Source organism: Oncorhynchus clarkii, chromosome 7 (assembly GCF_045791955.1).
Source record: "Oncorhynchus clarkii lewisi isolate Uvic-CL-2024 chromosome 7, UVic_Ocla_1.0, whole genome shotgun sequence".
In the NCBI taxonomy this organism is placed as follows: domain Eukaryota; kingdom Metazoa; phylum Chordata; class Actinopteri; order Salmoniformes; family Salmonidae; genus Oncorhynchus; species Oncorhynchus clarkii.
Window position 1 is genome coordinate 45027069 of NC_092153.1, and position 15544 is coordinate 45042612.

Sequence of the window (15544 nt, forward strand, 5' to 3'; positions counted from 1 at the left end):
TGACTGTATACTTTATATTTCTTAATAAAAAAGTATCTAGCAAACATAGACAAACATCAAACAAAGATACAAAGCAAAATACTCAACACAAATATAAATGCAACTGAAAATTATCAACTTCTTGTGTTGTACACATATCCTTTATTTTCTTGACTAGAGAGATACCAGCAGTGACAGTGCAGCAACAGTACTGGACACAAGGAAAAATATATTAAATTTAACATTCAAATATTTCAGTTAATCAATTTCAGCACAAAAGTCATAAAATCCTTAATAAAAATAGCCGAAGTCTCTACAAAAAGATTATATTCTAAGATATACTATAAATCTGACAAATGTACAAAAATGCCACTCAGAAATAACATGAAGATGCAGATGTGGCTGTCTATCTGTCCTTGTTGCAACGGAGATCCGTTGTCAGTGGGTCGTGCTGAATTGTTTGGTGCAGCATGAGAGCAAGTAGACCTGCCCTGTTGGTCATAGCAGTCCTCATGTTGCGCTCCTGCTCAAAGAGCTCGTCTAGTTTGTACCACTGTTCACAAATACATTTTGGGAGAAAAGCAAGGTGTAATGATTAATATACTAAAATCATTTTTGAAAACTGTCTTTGAAATCAAATGTTTAAAATTCACTTTCGTATCAACTACTACTTATGAAGGTCAATTATATGTTTGTTATAACCAGGGTCTTAGTCAATTCCAATTCAAGTTAGCTAGAAATCAAAAGATGAACTGGAATTCTGGGATCTTTCTGATTCTAATGGAATTGACCCCAACCTGGATGAAGTGGCCTAAAATAAGAGATTGATGTGGTGCATTCCACTACTAACCACTCGGACACGCTCCAGGTCCACCTCGGCTCGTCTGAGCTTCTCCCAGTTGTAGTGCTTATTACATTTGCGCTTAGAAACCCTGCAGTGCTCTCCCGTCACCTCAAACACATTACGGACCAGAGGACAGCCGCACACCTCATCCCCTGGGACCTACCCACAAAACATGAGAAGGGCAAGAGAAGCCAAGGTACAAATCATAAGTCAAACAGCAGGACAATTAGTGTGCTTTATGACAAAGTTCTTTGGATTTGACTTGCCAATCATCACCGACCTTTGGGTCCCTGGAATGCTCTGGGCACAAGACCTGAAGCCTCTTGCAGTAGGTCTTGCTCTGGGGATTGTACACATCACAGAACAGTCTTGTTGCTCTGAGAAAACAAAAAGCACATAGAATACCTTGGTGAAACAAAGTCCACTTCTAGCAAACCCATTCAAAGTGCTTGACTCTCTTACCCTTCGATCTTAGTTGGGTACATGGAACCAAAAGAAGTCTGGCTCTCATACTGTCAATGCAAAAGAGAGCGAAATACAGAATGTTATCAGTTTATACAGTAAAGAGTACACATTTCCTTGGTCCTTTTGGTAGGAGTGCATATTTGCAACTTATATATTCGTATTGTTAGTACTCTATATTAAGTGTTCATTCTGTACGTTTCATCTTCTCCCCATATAGGATGTTGCAGCAACTGCAAGCAAACACTCATCAGGCAAGTGCACTGCAGTCTGGATGTATACCACAAACTGTCAGAACCAAAATCAGAGAAACTAAACAGGAAGTCTCTGTCTGAAGCCTGTCGCATGTTTCCCAGTCAAAAACGTTAGCGCATATATTATGATGATCTACAGACTCACCTTAGCATAACATCTCTCCATGTGTCGCAATGCCACTTTTGGGTTGATAGGGTGACTGCAGGACACACAGAAAATCAGCAGATCTGTTTCTTCATTATCCCCTTCATTCGCCTGAAACAGGAACCAAAAGATGAACAAAAGAAAGATTTGAACCCAAACGGGAAAAACATATCTCTAGTTGAGGAGCTTCGACCTCACTGGATAAATACTGCAGTGGGCAACAACAAAAGTTCTTATACTGAAGGGGCTCACCTCCTCATCCTGCTGGACCACCTGCTGCTTGGCCTTGGCAATGATGCCCTCCAGCTCGTGGAAGCGTTTCTCCATGTCGGTGAGGCGTATGCGGGCGTTCTGCTGATCCCTCCGGATCCGCTCCAGTTGCTTCTTGCCCTGCTCCTCAGCGACGCAGGGGCTCTGCTGCCACTGCTGGATACGCTGAGGGAGAATCTCAAAGATCCGGCTGCAGACAGAAATAGAAAGTATTTTACTGTTGACACATTTTCTTACTGTTGCATTGTGTCAGTGTTGTAATTTGTGTTCTTACTTGGCAGCCAGCTTTATGCCACATTCCTCTGAGCAGTATTTGGAGTTGGCGCGTGCTGCCTCAACACAGCTGGGCCCGAGGCACTGCCGCTGCCCTCCTCCATCTCTGGCATCGCCCTTATTGTTGTGCCGAAGTTTGTCCTTGTGCTTCTGCTTCGGTTTGTGCCGCCGTGACTCTTTCTGATGTAAATTCACAAAAACAAATCCCATTGTACACATATTATATTGTCATGTAAAATCATTCCACTTCTATGTATTTTGTCACGACAGTAATATTCCCATGATGCAATAAAAAACAAAAGCTGAAATATTCAAATATTTGGTAGACGTGGACGGCAACCGCATGGATACAAGTAACAATAATCTTTGTGTGTTTGCTAGATCTAAAAAATAAAATTTGCTTACTTTCTTGTCAAATTTATTTTCGCGTCTCTTCACATGCTTGACCTTAACAGCTTTCTTTCGCAGGACAGGACTGAAGGGAGGGCCGTCCTCCTCATTACTGAGCCATGGCTGGGTTTAAAAAAAACGATAAGATGAACCCACATTCAAAATACTTGAAAGTGCTGCCCAAGCTAAAGATGATCTGTGTGTATTTTGAATGCATTTCAATTTGTTGTTGTTGTTAGATAAATGAGAAACTAGGCTGAAAACATGGTATTACAATAGAGTTTTCGTCGTATCCTGCCGCCTTGTACTTTTCGTAGAGTTCTGCCTCACTATCGTAGTCATCTGAATATCGTCTTCGCCGGTGGTAGGAATTATCCCTCCTTTCACGCAAATTAAACTCTTCATCCTTCACACGCAACATTTTCTGCAGAGAATTAGAGACATTATGTCACATAGTTTGCAAGACTACAACTGTTTTTTGACCAGTTGAAAATAAGTTAAGAGGAAAAATAAGATTGATGGCATAGTCACATCATTAGGAAACTGACCCTGGCTCGGACATCACACTGCCTAAATCGACACTTCTGTCTTATTTTGTTGGGACCACCAAATTTCTTCATATCCTTGCAGAAGTCGCATGTGGCACAGTCCTCAGTCCTCAAGCAGGGCTCGCACTCCCCACACATACGAGCGGAGCGCTTAACCTGAGAAACACAAAAGAGACAAAGATACAGGGCCTTCAGAAAATATTCACACCCCTTGACTTTTTCCACATTTTGTTGTTAGACTGAATTTAAAATTGATTAAGATGTGTGTCACTGGCATACACATAATACCCCATAATGTCAAAGTGGAATTATGTTTTTCAAAATTTTAACAAAAATAATGAAAAGCTGAAATGTCTTGAGTCAATAAGTATTCAATCCCTTTGTTAAGGCAAGCCTAAATAAATTCAGGAATTAAAATTTGCTTAAAAAGTCACAGGTTGCATGGACTCACTCTGTGTGCAATAAAAAAGTGTCCAACAATAATAGTGTTATCCCTTTGAGCATGATGAAGTTATTCACTAAACTTTGGATGGTGTATCAATACACCCAGTCGCAACAACGATACAGGCATCCTTCCTCTTTGTTGCCGGAGAGGAAGGAAACTGCTCAGAGATTTTACCATGAGGCCAATGGTGACTTTAAAACAGATATAGTTTAATGGCTGTGATAGGAGAAACCTGAGGATGGATCAACAACATTGTAGTTACTCCACAATACTAACCTAAATGACAGAGTGAAAAGGAAGCCTGTAAAGAATAAAAATATTCCAAAACATGCATCCTGTTTGCAACAAGGATCTGAAGTAATACTGCAAAAAATGTGGCAAAGCTTTTTGTCCTGAATACAAAGTGTTATGTTTGGGACAAATCCAATTCAATACATTACTGAGAACCACTCTCCATATTTTGAAGAAGAGTGGTGGCTGCATCATGTTATGGGTAAGCTTGTTATCATTAAGGACTGGGGAGTTTTTCAGGATAAAACATAAATGGAATGGAGCTAAGCACAATCAAAATCCTAGAGGAAAACCTGGTTGTCTGCTTTCCACCAGACTCTAGGAGAGGAATTCACCTTTCAGCAGGACAATTACCCCAAACACAACACCAAATCTACACTGGAGTTGCTTACAAAGAAGACAGTGAATGTTCCTGAGTAGCCGAGTTACAGTTACAGACTTAAATCTACTTGAAAATCTATGGCAAGACCTGAAAATGTTGGTCTAGCAATGATCAACAACCAACTTGACAGAGCTGGAACATTTTTTTAAATTAATAAATGGGAAAATGTTGCACAATCCAGCTGTGGGAAGCTATTAGACTTACCCAGAAAGATCAAAGGAGTGTGAAAACTTATGTAGATTAGATAACTGTATTTAATTTTCAATAAATGTGCGCAAATGTCTAAAAACATGTTTTCACTTTGTCATTATGGGATATTGTGTGTAGATGGGTGAGAGAAACATTTTATTTGATCCATTTTGAATTCGGGCTCTAACACAACAAAATGTGGAATAAGTCAAGGGGTATGAATACTTTCTGAAAGCACTGTATGTTTGCCAACAGAGTAGCTCCAAAGACACATTGAAAGAAAGTGGGGACATAACGTTTAGATGTAAAATAACTAACATTTGATCCACAGCGCTTTTCAGATTTATAATCTGGAGTGCTGTTCTGTCTTTCAAAATTTCTCTCTGACTCTCTCTGGCTCTCTGCCTCCTTTTCACGGCTCTTCTTTGGACGGTATTTTATCTCCAATGATGGGTTGTCGTCTAATCAAAAGCAACAGACATTGTGTAAGGTTAGAAAGCACATGTGAGTACCCAATGTGAATGATAGTGAATGGTAAACCATTAAAATCTCACCTTGGCATCGCAGGCAGTACCACTGCCTGATAGCTTTGGCCATCTTCTCTGTGAGATTGATGCAGTTACCATGAAACCACTCATTGCAATTGTCACAACCACTACAAGGAAAACAGATGTGAGCCCTATGAAACCAAGGTTAATGTTTCAAAGTAATTTCATGTTTACTTCTATGATCATCTGAATAAACTCACATCATGAAGCAATTGATGTCAGGTTTTCGACAAATGCAGTACACGGGTGCCTTCTCCCCCTCCATAGTGCTCACAAGCCCCGGTGCAGGCTCGAAGTCTGACACTTCACTGTCCTGGAAGAGATAAACATCAGAAGATCATAATCATCTTGCCAATCAGATCAAACCTCATAGCTAAACTTGCCCATTCAATAGACGGTAATATTTAAACCGCTTACTTAAGGATCCCTTTTTTCAATTTTCGCCTAAAATGACATACCCAAATCTAACTGCCTGTAGCTCAGGTCCTGAAGCAAGGATATGCATATTCTTGAAACCATTTGAAAGGAAATACTTAGAAATGTGTGGAAATGTGAAATTAATGTAGGAGCATAAAACACATTAGACCTGGAAAAAGATAATACAAAGAAAAGCATGCATTTTGTTCTCGTTTTTGTACCATCATCTTTGAAATGCAAGAGAAAGGTCCAAATGTAATATTCCAGTTTAGGTGCAATTTAGATTTTGGCATTGTATGTGCACAGTTTTAGACTGATTCAATGAACAATTGCATTTCTGTTCAAAATGTTGTATCAAGACTGCCCAAATGTGCCTAATTGGTTAATGAATACATGTTCAAGTTCATAACTGTGCACTCTCTTCAAACAATAGCATGGTATTCTTTCACGGTAATAGCAGTGCAGTTAGATTAACAATAACTTAAGCTTTCTGCCCATATCAGATATGGTTTTTGCGACTGTACTTGAAGAAACTTAAAAAAGTTCTTGAAATTTCACTCGTTTGCATGCTTTTCTGGTGATATACAGTGACTTCGAAAAGTATTCAGACCCCTTGACTTTCTCTACATTTTGTTACGTTACAGCCTTATTCTAAAATTGCTGAAATAGTTTTTCCCTCATCATTCTACACACAATACTGCTAATTTATAATAAAATAAAAAAACTGATATCACATTTACAGAAGTATTCAGACCCTTTACTCAGTAAGTACTTTGTTGAAGAACCTTTGGCAGCGACTACAGCCTCAAGCCTACTTGGGTATGATGCTACAAGCTTGGCACACCTGTATTTGGAGAGTTTCTCCCCTTCTTCTCTGCAGATCCTCTCAAGCTCGGGCAGGTTGGATGGAGAGCGTTGCTGCACAGCTATTTTCAGGTCTCTCCAGAGATGTTTCGATTGGGTTCAAGTCCAGGCTCTAGCTGGGCCACTCAAGGACATTCAGAGACTTTTCCTGAAGCCACTTGTGCGTTGTCTTGGCTGTGTGCTTAGGGTCATAGTGCTGCTGAAAGGTGAACCTTTGCCTCCAGTCTGAGGTCCTGAGCGCTTTGGAGCAGGTTTTAAATCAATGATTTCTGTACTTTGCTCTGTTCATCTTTGCCTCAAGCCTGACTAGTCTCCCAGTCCCTGCCGCTGAAAAACATCCCCACTGCATGATGCTGCCACCACCACCATGCTTCACCATAGGGATGGTGCCAGGTCTCTTCCAGGCGTGACACTTGGCATTCAGGCCAATCTTGGTTTCATCAGACCAGAGAATCTTGTTTCTCATGGTCTGAGTCTTTAGGTGCCTTTGGGCAAACTCCAAACAGGCTGTCATGTGTCTTTTACTGAGGAGTGGCTTCCGTCTGGCCACTACCATAAAGGCCTGATTGGTGGACTGCTGCAGAGAATGTTGTGCTTCTGCAAGGTTCTTCCATCTCCACAGAGGAACTCTAGAGCTCGGTCTACTTACATTTAAGAATAATGGTGGTCACTGTGTTCTTGGGGACCTTCAATGCTGCAGAAATGTTTTGGTACCCTTACCCAGACACAATCCTGTCTCGGAGCTCTACGGACAATTCCTTCGACCTCATGGCTTGGTTGGTTTTCGCTGTGACGTGCACTGTCAAATGTTTTACCTTTTTATAGACAGTTGTGTGCTTTTCCAAATCATGTCCAATCAATTACATTTACCACAGGTGGACTCCAATCAAGTTGTAGAAAAATCTAAGAATATAAATGGAAACAGGATGCACCGGAGCTCAATTTCGAGTCTCATAACAAAGGGTCGGACTACTTACGTAAAATATAAATGCAACATTCAACAATTTCAAAGATTTTACTGAGTTAGTTCACATAAGGAAATCAGTAAATTGAAATATATTCATTAGGCCCCAATCTATGCATTTCACATGACTGGGATTACAGATAGCTTTTTTAAAGGGCGTGGATCATAAAATCAGTCAGTATCTAGTGTGACCATCATTTGTCTCATGCAACGCAACATCTCCTTCACATAGAGTTAATCCAGCTGTTGATTGTGGCCTGTGGAATGTTGTCCCACTCCTAATGGCTGTGCTAAGTGGAATACGCTGTCATATGTAACGGATGTGAAACGGCTAGGAAGTGTGTACAGATCCTTGCGACATGGAGCCGTGCATTTTCATGCTGGAACAGGAGGTGATGGCGGCAGATTAATGGTACGACAATGAGCCTGAGGGTCTTATCACAGTATCTTTGTGCATTCAAAATACCATCAATAAAATGCAATTGTGTTTGTTGTCCGTACCTTATACCTGCCCATACCATAACCCCACCACCACGGGGTACTTTTACTGAGTTCAAACAGCAAGCCCACACGACACCATACACGTGGCCTGCGGTTGTGAAGCTGGTTAGACGTACTGACAAATTCTCTAAAACAACGTTAGACGCAGATTATGGTAGAACAATGAACATTAAATGTTCTGGCAACAGCTCTGGTGGACATTCCTGCAGTCAGCATGCCAATTGCATGCTCCCCCAAAACTTTTGACATCTGTGGCATTGTGTTGTTTGACAAAACTGCACATTTTAGAGCAGCCTTTTATTGTGCCCAGCACAAGGTGCACCAGTGTAATGATCATGTTGTTTGCAGCTTCTTGATATGCCACATCTGTCAGGTGGATGGAATATCTTGGCAAATGAGAAACTCTCACTAAGAGCTTTGTAAACAAATTTCAGCACAAAATTTGAGAGAAGTAAGCTTTTTGTGAGTATGGAACATTTCTGGGATCTTTTATTTCAGCTAATTAAAAATGGGACCAACACTTTACATGTTGCATTTATATTTGTGTTCAGTATGTGTGTAAAGATGTGTGTTGAGTGTCATTTAAAATATTGCATCAAGAAGATGGAGGGGTGTGTGGCAAAGATATGGTGTGTCTCTCCAGAATGCATGCATATGTAGGAAAGTGACATTTACACACATACACCACTAATAAATTGAGCTTCTCAGTCATTTTCTCTTCACCTCACACAAGTAAATAGTATTTTTTAACATCCATTGAGAATGATAGTTCCTCAGTATTTGAAAAATCTTTCCAACACTGCCGGCCTCGATAAATCAAACAAGCCTCGGTGTGAAAGAGAAAAATATAATGATCTGACGATCCCACATATCCAGTGGCTGTCCCGAGCTCACTGGCACGTCAAACTCTGAGGGCCCAGAATAGGCTAGTTAATACAATGTTGCAATTTAGCTGGCAACAGGCACAACCCAGTGATAATTTGATATGTTGCACTTCACTAGCAATAGCTCAAATCAAGACAGATTGAAAGAGAGGCTGACAGGCGTAGTAGAGAGATGAATGTAATTGAAGGAACACGAATTTTCACCAGGATATTTTCTACTGTTTTTTATTTTGTCGACTTTAGGTCCATGTATTTCAATTAGTTGATGACGCAGCCTACTGCTGCATTGGCCATAGGCTATCTCTGAATTCCTTACTCTCATTTCTTTAACCTCTAATTGATCACAGTGAATACCAACTTTTAGCACAGATACTGGGGCAAAGTTTTCAGCCATTCAATTCACCCACATTTGGCTCCATGTACACTACAATTACGACACTAGGTTTTTACTTATTTTTAATTGGTCCGTGGGCCATTTGCCCATCCCTGGGCCTGGATTAGACCAAGCATCTGGGCTCTTAACAAAACATCCCGGGTCAGAATATACTATCGTTGGGTAGGGCAAAACTATCTATCTATCTATCTATCTATCTATCTATCTATACCGCTGGAGTTTCGGTCTGATCGGCTTATCAAAATTTTAAAAAACAACTACCCTGATGGCAAACACAACATAAACATTTTAAATTGTGTCATATCTACTATTTTACTTACACTCTACATCGAGTCGTACTGGTCTGCGCAATGAGACATTTGTTTACAAACGAATTCTGCCGCGTTCCAGATGGCAAATTCGCTAGTAATATGGCTCTTGATGATACCACAGACGAAAAAGGAAGCGAGACAACCCACTCACTGTTTTTCTTCTGGTTCATTATTGCATTGGTGCTTACGGGAGACACACCCAGTTAAGTAGACCGGAACTTACCTTTTTTTCAATGGTAAACGGCCAGGGTGAACTATATTCCTTTATCCACCATCTTTGCTTTAATACCCCAAATTACTGGCTAGCTAATTTACCTACCTTAGCCAGGGACTAGCACGAATCTACCTCAATGCTAGGCAACTAACCGTGAAATTCACATAAAATAAAACGCCTCTCTTTATTAATTTAGTTAACCAACATTACCATTTGTGATGTCTTTGCAATCCTCGATCAAATTTCAACGATAGTAAACAACTGCTCCGGGTCAAAATCTGGTTCGACGACGCCGGAAATCATCGGCTGAACTCGGATGGATTCGGTATATAGCTGGCCAACCATTGGTTGGGTCTTCTTCTTCTATGATGTCATTGAGGTGGCGGTCCGCAAACAAACGTTGAATGTGCATGCCCCCGCCTACTGTGCTGGAGTGTGCGATCAATCATGGCTTGCCTAATTCTGTACTACTAAGAAAAGAAAATGTGAAAACCAGCTAAATCCCTACTAATGTGTACCCCCCCCCCAAACAAAAAAACTCCCAAGCCCCCAACCTTTGGACTTAATATTATGCTGAAACAATCCCCCCTAAGGATTATTCAGCATGTCAACAACCATTTTGGCAGTAGCATCTGTTACCCTGAATAACTATTTTGCCTTATCCACAATAACCTTCCATTTCTGCTCTCCACAACCTGAGGCGTGTTGATAAAATTAAATGAAAGCTATGAAGTTAACTTTATTTCACTATCAAAGTGTCCTTTGACACAGCACATTCATGAGCACAAGTCTCGAAACCATGCCAGGCCCAGCAGAAGCACCAGCTACCACATTAGGTCCACTTAGTACAGGAGCAGTCATGGAAGCTCCATCAGCCTGCACTGTAGTTCCACCATTCTGTCTTACAGCCTTTGCATATGATACATCATGACTGATTCCATATCGCTGAGCCGCTCTAGATTCTCTCTGCACCTGACATCAACCAAATTCTGCACTATGCCCCCCCACTCCACTGCTTTCTGTATCATGATCTCTTTTCTTCGTATGTCTTTCCACTACCGGCAGTTCCGGTCCTCAACCCTCATCCTCCCACTCCATACCAGCAGAACTGACACCCATATTGTTCACAATCCAGCACAGCTCTTTGTTCTCCAACCTTTACTCCATTTCCTCCATTTCGTCCACACTACTCGCCTCCATTTTCAACCAACTTCATCAAACCAACAATCACGCTTCCTTTTTTCCTCCAGCCATTAGTTGGTTCTTCTTCTTCTTTGAGGTCTATTGGCAGACTACAAACGATACGGTCTATTGCCGGCACCTACTGTATGGTGTAGTAAACTATAGAAAACAATTATTTGCACGAAAGGAAAGGGGGGGGGGGGGGGGGGGGGGGAGACATCATGCAAAATAGAAAAATAGACACATAAAAAAAAAATCATCCCTCTCCTTCAGTCACAGTTCAACTCGAATCACATCCCAACAGGCTCAGGGACCTGTGAGGGTGGAACATTCTTCAACAGGATTCCTTGCAAGGCCTCAGTTGTAAAACATTTAGTCCTAAAAAACATTCAGCTGATACCAATTTTCTCTGATTTCTTCACTATTTACCTTTTTAATATGGATTATATTAGCATCCCTCAGATGCCTAGAAACATTCACTGGTGCAGGCTCTACTACCATTGCATCCTCAACATTACTCACTCCTCAACTCTTTTCTTCGCTTCCAGATAGGAGACACGTTGGCCAGCCCTTACTCTTGTGACATCTTTCTACTTCAGCCTAACAGGGCAATCAGGAAATTCAGGTGCATGTTCGTCACCACAATTGCAACATACAGTATAACCTCCGCTGGCACTCAATACTCTTCCCGTATGCATGCACTTGCCACATTACCAAATCTTTTGCACTTATGACACTAAAAGGGTTTATGCACAAAAGCTCTTAAAAAGCCACTTAACACACCGACTAGCACATGTGCTTTTCTGTTGCTCATCAGAAAAATGAAATTTCAGTCTTGGATGTGTGTTTCCTGACCGATTCTGCATTTGGTTAATGATGTTTGTTTCCCATGAGACACTAGATGCAGAAGCCTATTTCCCTTCTTTAAAATCCCTAGAATTAATCTAAGGTAACTCAAGAAATCTGTAATTAATGTTGAAGTTTTTGCCAAGAATGTTTTAGTTGCACAATTTTGCATCTAATTAAGGTGTTTGGTGCAGTATTTCTCAAGTAAAAAAAAAAGAATGCAATGTGTTGTCTTAATTAAGTAAACAAAGTCAGAGCTTCTGGGCAGGTCTGTCTCACTATCTATGCATAGAGAGCAATCAGCGCAGCTGTTCACCTCATGTTGGTGGTCAAATGGACATCGTCAAGTCAAAACCAAACCTTCATTTACCCGTTGTGACACACGGATGTTCCAAACGTCGTTTTAGACAATACTGACTTTATAAGAAAACACGTTGTAGTAAATTTTGACACTAGAATAACTGTTTCTGACTTATATTGATGCCACATTGTCACGCTCGCTATCCTCAAACTCCCTGTCATAAATCGACCAAGGCGCAGCGTGTATGTACTTCCATCTTTTAATGAAAGTGAAACAACCAAAAAACAAACAGGTAAACAGCAAAGACCATGACGCAACCGAAGTGCGCGCACGCACGCACGGGTGGTAAAAGGCTACCTAAGTATGGTTCTCAATCAGAGACAACGATTGACAGCTGCCTCTGATTGGGAACCATACCAGGCCAAACACATAGAAGAACAAAACCTAGAACAAAACCTAGAATGCAAAACATAGACTGTCCACCCCAACTCGCGCCCTGACCAAACCAAAATAGAGACATAAAAAAGGAACTAAGGTCAGGACTTGACACACATAGGCCGTTTTCAAAGGGATTCGTTGCTTTTTAAAGGCAGTCACTCTTTAAGGGTATCTCATAACCCCTATTTTTAAATGAGATGGGAGACTCTTCATCAAAGAACAAAAGTATGGATGAAGTGAATTTATTCAGTCCATCCACCATATGGGTCAAATGACGGGTCACCTACTTCCTCATGTATTTAATCTGCATGCATTTCATGCGCTAACCCCCTTGATAGGCACACTGCTCCCAGATAACACTTGTCTAGAACCCTCACTCCGACTAAAAACACATCTAGACTAGGCTTGGATTTCCTCATTTCCAGCGCAACTTTACTTATCTTGTTAACTTTATTTTTCGCCACTGTAGCCCACCCATTCTCATTCTTTGTAAGAATCTTCAACCGACATGCTGTCAGTTTCAAACAGAACAATCTCCTACGGTGATTCATCAATGTGTCACTTAATCAGGTGCATTCAAATGTAAAACATTTTACCTTGTTTGGCTGGGTAACATTCAAGATAGCAGCATTACACCCCATATATTGTTTATGAATCCAGTATCTAGAAATATTAGTCTCTAATCCCACTTTGTGTTATTTAATCTCATCAGTCACTTCTCTCTCTCGCACACAAGTGCGCACACACACGCACGCACGCACGCACGCACGCACGCACGCACACACACACACACACACACACACACACACACACACACACACACACACACACACCAGGGAGAGAAGCATGGGAGGGAGGGGAGAGGTAGACCTCAGTGTTGTTTAGGTTGTTAGTACAGTAGGCTGTATCCACTTTCAACTACAATGCCAGAGAGCTTCTATCCATGCCAAGGCTTCTAATGTAGGTACATTTCGTTATTGCAGAATATGTAATTAAAGTGGTTGCATTGCAAAGTTTTTATTAATCTATTAGTAAAATTCATTGCCGTGTATGATACTGCTGTCCCGTGCAAAAATAATAATTCTCAATCTATTTAGAAATAGATTCACAATAAGTAAAATATATTTGCTATGCATTTGATAAAACCAATATGCTTTTAAATATTTCATTTAGTGTACTTTGGGATTATGTCTTTAAAAATATGAAAATAGAATTGCTTCTGAATGTGATGTGGATTCTACTCTATCGTTCACTGTAGTCAAAGCAAATTAATTTTGCTTTGACTACAATGAATACATGTTTTTTATTTATTTTATTTATCAATGACATGCACAGATTAAGTTTTCTGGCTGATCGGGGCCATATATGGGGCCTGGTGGTCAAGACTCGTACCTCAAAAGAGACTCTTGGCCAGGGAAGGGGGTTGTGCTGATGTGACGGTCAATTCTTACACTTACAGAACTCTCAAACCCTTGCTGATTACTAGCAAAGGCAAATTGTGTGCTCTTATACTTTCATTAGGATGTCAGCATTTCCTCATCCTGGCCAGTATCCAGAAGTCTTTTTCAAAATGTAGATAAATAATATATTAACTATGCTATTTGTTGCATATCTGTGCATTTCCACCAGGTCCTGATTGTAAATTAAAGTACCTGAAACTGCTGCCTCCAACCAATTTAGTGAATACCTGAAATGTCCTTTGTCTCTTTCATGCCTTTTAGATTTCAAATTGATTGAGCTGCTTTAGAGACAGCAAATGTTTCATGACTGATGGCATGGATGGGAACCTTGAGTCTGGAGATGTGAATAAAAAGAGATCAGAGAAGTGCTATGTAATAGACGACCTGAGTGCACAACATGCTCCTAATGGATTGGACCACACAGGTACTTCATGTGCTTCATGTGTACAGATTGCTAGCCTTTCAAAGTGAATGTTCAGTATTTCTGGGTATATTGTAATTTCATAGTTATGTGTTATGTTCCCCTCACCCAGGAAACAAATATTGCATGTTGTATGTGGTCATTTCTTCCCAATCAAAGAATCTTTGACTTTGGTCAGACCAGATGCACAATGACAGTCAACTATCTTTGACTGAAGTCTCTGCCAATGAGAGCTCCCACCTGCTACCTATTTATTCTGTATTACCAACAAAAAGAACAATCTGTACATTGCATTAGCTGAAAACGTAACAGACCACCACTTATGTCTTGATCTCATTTTATATCAGGTCTGTCACATTCAGAAACTCCTATTGGTGAGAATTCTGAATTTCATCACCAGAACATCCATATAACCTTACCAACAGACGACATGAGTGACGCACAACAATGGTCGGTGGCAAAATACCAACCACAGCTTACTTCCCCACAGTTGACCCCCACAAAGCATTGCCCACCATGCCAAATGAGACAGCCATCCACTTCAATCAGCAAGAGCAGCCACAAAACTTCTGCTGCACAGATCCACCAAGTGGAAGGAGATGGTGAGAGCCTATTCTGAATGTGATGCAATTAATTGCTTATAGATTTAGATAGTATAAATCTAGTTTTTTATTTATAGTGTTGTACTTTCCAAATGCCTCTGCCCTTCCAATCCATGTTTCCCTGCTTCCTGTCTTATCACACCTTTAGGCCTGTGTGCCTCCATCCTCTTGGCATGTCTGTTCTGCCAGCCTTGGGACTGTTTACTGGCCACGGGGAAAGGATGCCATGTCTGTGCCTCGTCCCTGTGCTCTTCCCTATGCTCCACAGTGTGCTGCTGTGAGCCGGATTCCCTGGAGCCTCTGTTGGATACGTCCCATCACTGTGGCTGCGGTGGGTGTCTGGATGCCCACTGTTGCCTGTGTGGAGGTCCAGGATTTGAGTGCTGTGTCTGTGCTACATGCATACATGCCACAGAGTGTCTGGATCTAGGCATGGAGATCTCACAAATGCTCTTCCACTAACCAGATCAGTGTCAAACGAATGTGAACACTGTGAAGAGTCGGATATTGTAGAGATTGTGTGGGCCAAACTCAAAGGACAATAATGAATCGGCTAAATCATCTAACAAATGTAGGTGTTGTACAGTGGAGGCTCACAATAATGTCCGGAACGGCGCTAATGGAATGGCACCAAACACCTGGAAACCATGTGTTTGATACCATTCCACTGATTTCGTTCCAATCTCCAATCATTGCCACGAGCCCGTTCTCCCCAATTAAGTTGT

The 15544-nt window shown here is 41.1% G+C and overlaps 1 protein-coding gene across 2 annotated transcripts; it reads right to left on the bottom strand.

Moving 5' to 3' along the window:
• Nucleotides 1-115: 115 nt before the first annotated feature.
• LOC139413360 (CXXC-type zinc finger protein 1-like) lies at nucleotides 116-9887 on the bottom strand. Of its 2 annotated transcripts, none has more exons than XM_071160635.1 (14): nucleotides 9780-9887; nucleotides 5221-5333; nucleotides 5027-5127; nucleotides 4791-4933; nucleotides 3166-3321; nucleotides 2892-3041; nucleotides 2633-2740; nucleotides 2229-2407; nucleotides 1937-2144; nucleotides 1685-1795; nucleotides 1286-1335; nucleotides 1104-1200; nucleotides 830-982; nucleotides 116-532 (listed from the first exon to the last, which is right to left on the bottom strand). In XM_071160635.1, the coding sequence occupies exons 1-14, from the start codon at nucleotides 9780-9782 to the stop codon at nucleotides 386-388; spliced, it is 1719 nt and encodes a 572-aa protein (XP_071016736.1). In that variant the 5' UTR covers nucleotides 9783-9887; the 3' UTR covers nucleotides 116-385. The 2 variants fall into 2 exon arrangements, with proteins under 2 accessions (XP_071016736.1, XP_071016737.1); XM_071160636.1 differs by lacking the exon at nucleotides 9780-9887 and adding an exon at nucleotides 9365-9485.
• Nucleotides 9888-15544: the final 5657 nt, after the last annotated feature.